Source organism: Stegastes partitus, unplaced genomic scaffold (assembly GCF_000690725.1).
Source record: "Stegastes partitus isolate 25-593 unplaced genomic scaffold, Stegastes_partitus-1.0.2 Scaffold522, whole genome shotgun sequence".
Taxonomy (NCBI): Eukaryota; Metazoa; Chordata; class Actinopteri; family Pomacentridae; genus Stegastes; species Stegastes partitus.
Window position 1 is genome coordinate 221,990 of NW_007578253.1, and position 6,589 is coordinate 228,578.

General features: G+C 41.2%; 1 protein-coding gene across 1 annotated transcript in view; it reads left to right on the forward strand.

Moving 5' to 3' along the window:
- The window catches only part of LOC103361671 (integrin alpha-11-like), a 73,007-nt gene that overhangs the window by 27,699 nt on the left and 38,719 nt on the right, over window positions 1–6,589 (forward strand). Inside the window, exons 4-9 of the mRNA XM_008287815.1 lie at window positions 85–176; window positions 431–545; window positions 654–781; window positions 2,947–3,095; window positions 5,352–5,496; window positions 5,742–5,907. Coding sequence (XP_008286037.1) covers window positions 85–176; window positions 431–545; window positions 654–781; window positions 2,947–3,095; window positions 5,352–5,496; window positions 5,742–5,907 — 795 coding nt within the window. The remainder of the gene's footprint in view (window positions 1–84; window positions 177–430; window positions 546–653; window positions 782–2,946; window positions 3,096–5,351; window positions 5,497–5,741; window positions 5,908–6,589) is intronic.

Genomic DNA, 6,589 nt, shown 5'->3' on the forward strand with positions numbered 1-6,589 from the left:
AATTGAAAGAATACAAACAAAAACAAATAAAAATCTCTTTAATTAATGATGATCTTGGAAAGTTTTGGTTTTGATTGTATTCAGGGTCACTTTCTCTGGAAAATCTGTTTGAGAGGAAAGACAAGATGAGGCTGGGGATGACGCTGACATCCAACCCTAAAGACAACAGCTTTGTGGTGAGTCATGAAACCTACAGATTAGTTACATCCATACGAGCTCATCCTGACTTAAAATGATTAAATGGCTGGAATGACAACAATCTGAGCTTTTGTAAAAAGATGTCTCTTTACCATCCTGTTAATAACTGTAGTTTATCATGCTTGTAGCGATATGTGATTGTTTTTATAGAAAATTTTCAGAAACAAGTTTTTTGTCTTTGCTGTTTTATTCTGTCACTTTGTGTCTCTCCTGTGTGTAAATGTGTCCTCAGACCTGTGGGCCACTCTGGTCTCATGAATGTGGAAGCTCGCTGTACAGCACAGGAATCTGCTCCAGAGTCAACCAAAAGTTCAGACTGTCCCACACTATTGCACCTGCCCTACAGAGTAATCGGCACATAATCTTCCATCCATCCATCCATTCAGCCATCCATCCAGCTTTTCATTTGTTCCGTAACTAACTTGTTTTTGTTTGTTTGTTTGTTTTTCTTGTAGGGTGTGAGACATTAATGGACATTGTGATTGTTCTGGATGGTTCTAACTCCATTTATCCTTGGTATGAGGTTCAGGACTTCATCATAAACATCTTGCATAAGTTCTATATTGGTCCTGGTCAAACGCAGGTTCGTTTATCACTCAATTATCACCACATCAAGTCATGGTAGATTCCCTTAACAACCATTGCAGTGCAATTACTTTATTAGGTCATTGTTGTTCTGAATAAACTGTACTTTCAAAGGGAGCCTAATGAGGATTTGAATTACCACGCAAGACTAGAACATTCCTTCACAATATGCTTTACACTCCTTCTGATCTGCATGAACAAATGATTGTCCAGTCCAGATAATATGCACTGCCTGTTTAGGGAAGCGCTTTGCAGAAACAATAAAAGGAGAGATGATGTGGCACTGGATGCATGTATTGCTCAATATTCATTTTTAAAAGACTGATCTTCAATAATAATCAGCTGCTGGTTGTAAGCACAGCTGGAGCTGCTCTGATTGCTGTGATGATGAGGCTGTGATTAGATGTATGGTTACTGCTTTGACTTTGTTTGGTGTTGTGGTTCAGTCTATAGTGATATGGATATGGCCTGCTACTATTTCAACTTGTGTTGCTCCTGTGGCAGATGTGTTTGTGGTGGGGTTACAAAAGGGGTGGAGGAGAGAAGAATGAGGGAGCTGGGTGGAGCTGTACCAGTATCTAGTAAACCCAGCAGCTTCACCTGGGGATTCTCACCTCACAAAGTACTATATTAAATTTAAAATACAACCATAGTCATACACAGGTCACACAAGTTTGATGGCTGACAGAAGACAGAGACGTGGTTCGAACCAATGACATTGCACAGCAAGAATTATTTCAATATTTAAATTCTTTTTAACAAGAAAATTATTTTAAAAAGAAACACTTCCAGAACAATAAAATTCGCTCAGGGAGAGGAAAGTGAATGGAAGCCAGCAGGGGAGGTGGCCATCCCTGTCACTTAAGCATTCTAGGAATGCCACAAACCACCAACCACTCCTGAGCTCACAGCAATTTGCAACCACTACCAAACTGGTATAAGATAAGGTGCCCCAGTGCTCTTATCGGTGAAGGAAAAACCCCACCAGAATGCCTAACCTTAACCACCAGCCGGCAACCTTGTCCACTGAAGAGGATAATTGTTCAAAAACCAGTTGGCTCAATCTAAAATACAGAATAAAGGCTACACAGCAAATGACAAACGCATATTACAAGTTAATAATAGGTTTCTAACATGTTTATAATATGTAATAAAAGATTACCTTTCACCATTACACACGTATTAACTGCTGGGCAAAACAAGCCATACCTTAGTAATATACTATCTTTTTTGCAGACTTGAGGAGAATCGGGGGCATCCACATTATGCCAAGGCAGGCAAACTTGGTGTCACATACCACAGCCAAACAGACACCAATATGTGGCAAATGGGACTGTCAAAAAATTGCACTTTATCATCATGTGCATTTGAATGAATAAACTCTTTGAAACAGCCAAAACCCTTAAACAGCCTGACTACAACACCTACCTGAGAGTCACAGAGGAGCGCATACAGCAATTAAACAGAGACAAAAGGCAGTGATAATGCCACAGGTGCCTTAAATACCCTCAGCCAGGGGCTGGACCATGGGAGGAGTTGACCTAATACTCTGGTGGTGTATTCAACAGCTTTCAGGAAATAATACATTTGCCTGAACACAAATGTTTCCACTACATGTTCATTTGTTTATTTAAAAGTTCAGGAATACAAGAGCTTCCCTGCAACACTCAGGAAGGTCCAGTGCGTACTGTGCCTTCACCCTGAGCCAAAACTGCACCCTCTGTCTTAGCAGGAAAAGAAGTGCTGGACTAGCTCTTCTTGCTACACATAAACATGTAAAAGTTCACTGCATGCAGGCATAAAAGTGATTAACTTTCACTGTCAAAGAACTGAGAAACCTGCAAATGTTTGCAATGCAGAGAGTGAAGCTTTGGTCACAGGGCCGGGTAAAACATCTTGGAAAGAAAAGTGAATGAAAACCTGTCCTCCAACCTTCACAGAAATTGTCGCTGTCATACCCATTAGCAAAGGATTTAAAACCATTAATTGACATAGAAGACTGGCCACCTCTAGCAGACTTGTTTCACTGGAAGCTGAATTAATGTCAGGAAGACAAAAAGATTCTTAATTGGGCACTGGCTTAGTTAAATGTTACAGTAATGATGTGATGATGCAATCAGGTGCAGTGTTTTATTTTTGGACTGAACTGTGTTTTGGCTGCAGGTCGGCATTGTTCAGTATGCCTCCACAGTGGTCCATGAGTTTACCTTGGATGAGTACCAGACAGTGACGGATGTGGTGGAAGCTGCCAAGAACATCAATCAGAGGGGTGGAGAGGAGACAAGGACAGCACTGGGCATTAATGTGGCACGGTACGTTGCTAAATTATATTATAATTATATATAATCCTTAACTGGTAAGTAGCTAGGGTCACACATATAGTAACCTGTAAATGTATTGGTCATTGTTCTGACACTATTACACCTCGTTTATAGTTTTGCTACAGAATTGACACTTTATGACTCTTATCAGGTTCTGGTGGAGGTAGGAGATATTCTGTTGACTCTAAGAGGGCCGTGAGTGGTCATTCTAAAGTAAGAATCCAGTATGCAGATGTTCCATCTGGGCAAAAGTTTTCAGCTAGCTATCATCTTAAATGGCCTCCTACCAAATTTATAGCTGTGTGAAAGAGTCTCTAGATTCTCTTTGTATTGCTTTGGCATGTTCGACTCAGTCCACAACAGTGGTGAAGATCTCCCTCTGCTGTATCACTACTCTGGTTACTTGCTGGGTCCCAGACACTTGGGACCTGTACGAAAAACCAAGTTAAACATAACAAGGGTATTTTTATTTAGTTATCTGGCTTCACTTAACCCAACAACTTCAGTATGGATAAGCAGTGTTACAAAGCCGTTATCAAGTTGGTAAGTCAACCCAGGGTTTGTGATATACATGCAGACCCTGGATGTAAGGATGCCATAGACACACTCTATTACCAGCAGAGCCTGGGACAGGCAATAGTTGGACATCTGCTGCTGTCTTGACAGAGTGTTTCCAGGGTAGAGTTTTGTAAAGTGATGCTGAAGAGGGAAGGCCTGATTTCTGACAGATACATGTGGTAAAATCACCAAGCTGGGGACCTCCAGAGAGGCCTTTGTCAGATGGTATTTGAAAGGTGCCAACCTAAAGGGCTGTTCCAAAAGCATACTGCCTCAGGATCCCGCTAGCACTCCCATGGGCATGAACCATCCTGAAGCAGAGCCTAGATGATTACACACTTGCTATTGTTAGCAGCAGGTGTAGTAAGGGAACTGATGTACAATGGCCCTCTATTCCTCCTCTTCTGGCATTGATATATACAAACAGACTTTGGCAAAGTCTCCGGTTACCAGGTATTAAAACTATGTGATGGCTGATATTTAATTTGGAATGACTATGAACATGAAAAAAAAAAGTTACCAATGACTCCTACACACTCTTCAGACTTCAGGCACTTAAGACTCTATACTAAGAGCTTCAGTGAAAAACAACTGGACTTCACTTTTAGGTTCTCAAAGATCTTTTACCTCTCATCCCAGAGGCTTCTTCAGTTCTAACTGACTGATGCAGAGTCTAAAATATATATGCTCACCCCCAAATAACATGACTAATGGCCCATTACCGACTCAGGACTCACATGCTGCAAGATGTGAATGGTTGTGAAAATGATTTCCCAGCACTACCAGCAACAATGGCTGTGAAACTGTCAGCTTTCCCCAACAAAAACGCCAACAACAGATTACAAAACAATGGCTGTGAAGCTGCCAGGTCAGTCAGGGGTGACTCAAGATGTTAATGGTGGTGAAACCTTCTGGAGCGATACCTCAACACATCAGGAGCTTGATAAATGGTGTGGTAGACCTCATCTATTTAGAGATAGCTGCTCCAGTTTTGGGCTGCAAGGTGGAGCGGTGGTTAGCGTACATTCTGAGAGGTCTTAACTAATTCCTGCCCTTCACAATGACTTTTCATGGCAGGCCAGAAAGACTGCTAAATGTCCCAGTACTTCCAAAGTCCAATCTGCACCTGTATAGGGGAAACGAAACAGTAGCTCAGCAAGCCCATGGCTCAATACAAGAGAACCAGTTCCTTTGGACAGACTCAGCAGTCCACCCTAATCTGGAGGATGAAGGACACCCCTTTAAGGACTGCAATGTTCACATTATGGACAAGAGAAGATGGATTGTTTGAAAGTGAAGGAAGCCATCTATGTGAAACTGGAGCAGCCATCTCTATAGAAGGAAATTATTAGATACCTATACAGACTGTTAAGATAGCTCCTCAGAAAGCCTCATTACTAACAACATCTTAAGTCACCTTTGACCAGGCAGCTTCACAGCCATTGTTTTGGAGTGACTACATACTGTACATCTGAGACTTCTCATCAGTCAAACAATCTAAGCCTGTTGGATTAGAGGTGAAACATCTTCAAAAACCTCAAAGAGAAGCTCAGTTATTTTCTAACTGAAGCTGTTATCATGAACAGGATGTCAAAGAATTTATACAGACATAAATACTAGTTTATTACTATAGTATTTAGATAGACTTACATTTACATCTACTGAACATCATCTGGTCTTGTCAAAAAGGTCAGAGGCATTCCAGCGCGGTGGCAGGCCAGGAGCTCATAAGGTGATGATTGTGATCACTGATGGCGAATCTCATGACAGTCCTGAGCTGGTGCAGGCTGTCACCGACAGCGAGAGAGCCAACATCACCATGTATGCTATTGCTGTGAGTCCGTCACCCTTTACCCATAACCCCAAATACCTTTCAGAACCAACCTGATTTGCTGTCTGATTCTGATTCACCCTTTTTCTCTGAGAGACTGTATTTCTTTTTCTTACCTGTAACCTACACCTGACATCTTACCCTCTGTTTTGCTCTTACCCAAATCAACAAAGCCCATTTGCTGTTATTTGTCTCTGGACTTCAGAAAACCTATGACTGCCATTCGTTTTTCGTTGCATTCTATCCAGGTTTTAGGTTATTATAACCGCCGGGGAATAAATCCTGAAGCCTTTCTGAAGGAAATAAAGTTCATTGCCAGCGACCCTGATGAGAAGCATTTCTTCAAAGTGACAGATGAGTCAGCGCTGAAGGACATTGTGGACGCTCTGGGAGAAAGGATTTTTTCTCTGGAAGGTCAGTTAACATTCAGCATGTGAAAACATACTTCTTTATATTTTCCCCCAAAAAAGAAAAATCCCAACAACTAATAAGCCAATATTCACTTAAAATGAGTAGTTGCACTTCTGTACCAGTGCTCTGACCATTTGGTATTTTTGTGACTTGGTTTTGCCCGACTGTCTTGCTAAAGAAGTGTGTCAGAACCACAATTGTTTCTAATGAATCAGTTTGCTGCCTTGTTTTGATGTCTAGCAATAAGAACTAATAAATCCTAGCTGCACTAAATGTGAAGCAATAACAATACTGCTGAGAATGTACACTAATGGTTTTTCCTTTAAACACCTCAGTGACAGTAGATATGTTTAAGTTGTCATCAAAAAACATCAGGTATGATTAAAGTAGGAACACTAGTGGGGGAAAAAAAACTATGCAGACAATAGAATAAATTGTCCATATTGATTTAGTCATAAAAACAATTTAATAATAAACTCTCATTAACTGCCTCTGTCTGCAAATCTGAAACGCTGTGTTCAGGTTGTGCCACTCTGCACCATCGAGCCAACATCATGATTTCCTCTACAAGCATTTTCCCATGTGTTTCAGAGTGATGAGACCAAGGATGTGATTGGCTGAGACTGTACTCATGAATCACCACACCCTCTATGTCAGGGGTGTCAAATCCTGGTCCTCGAGGGCC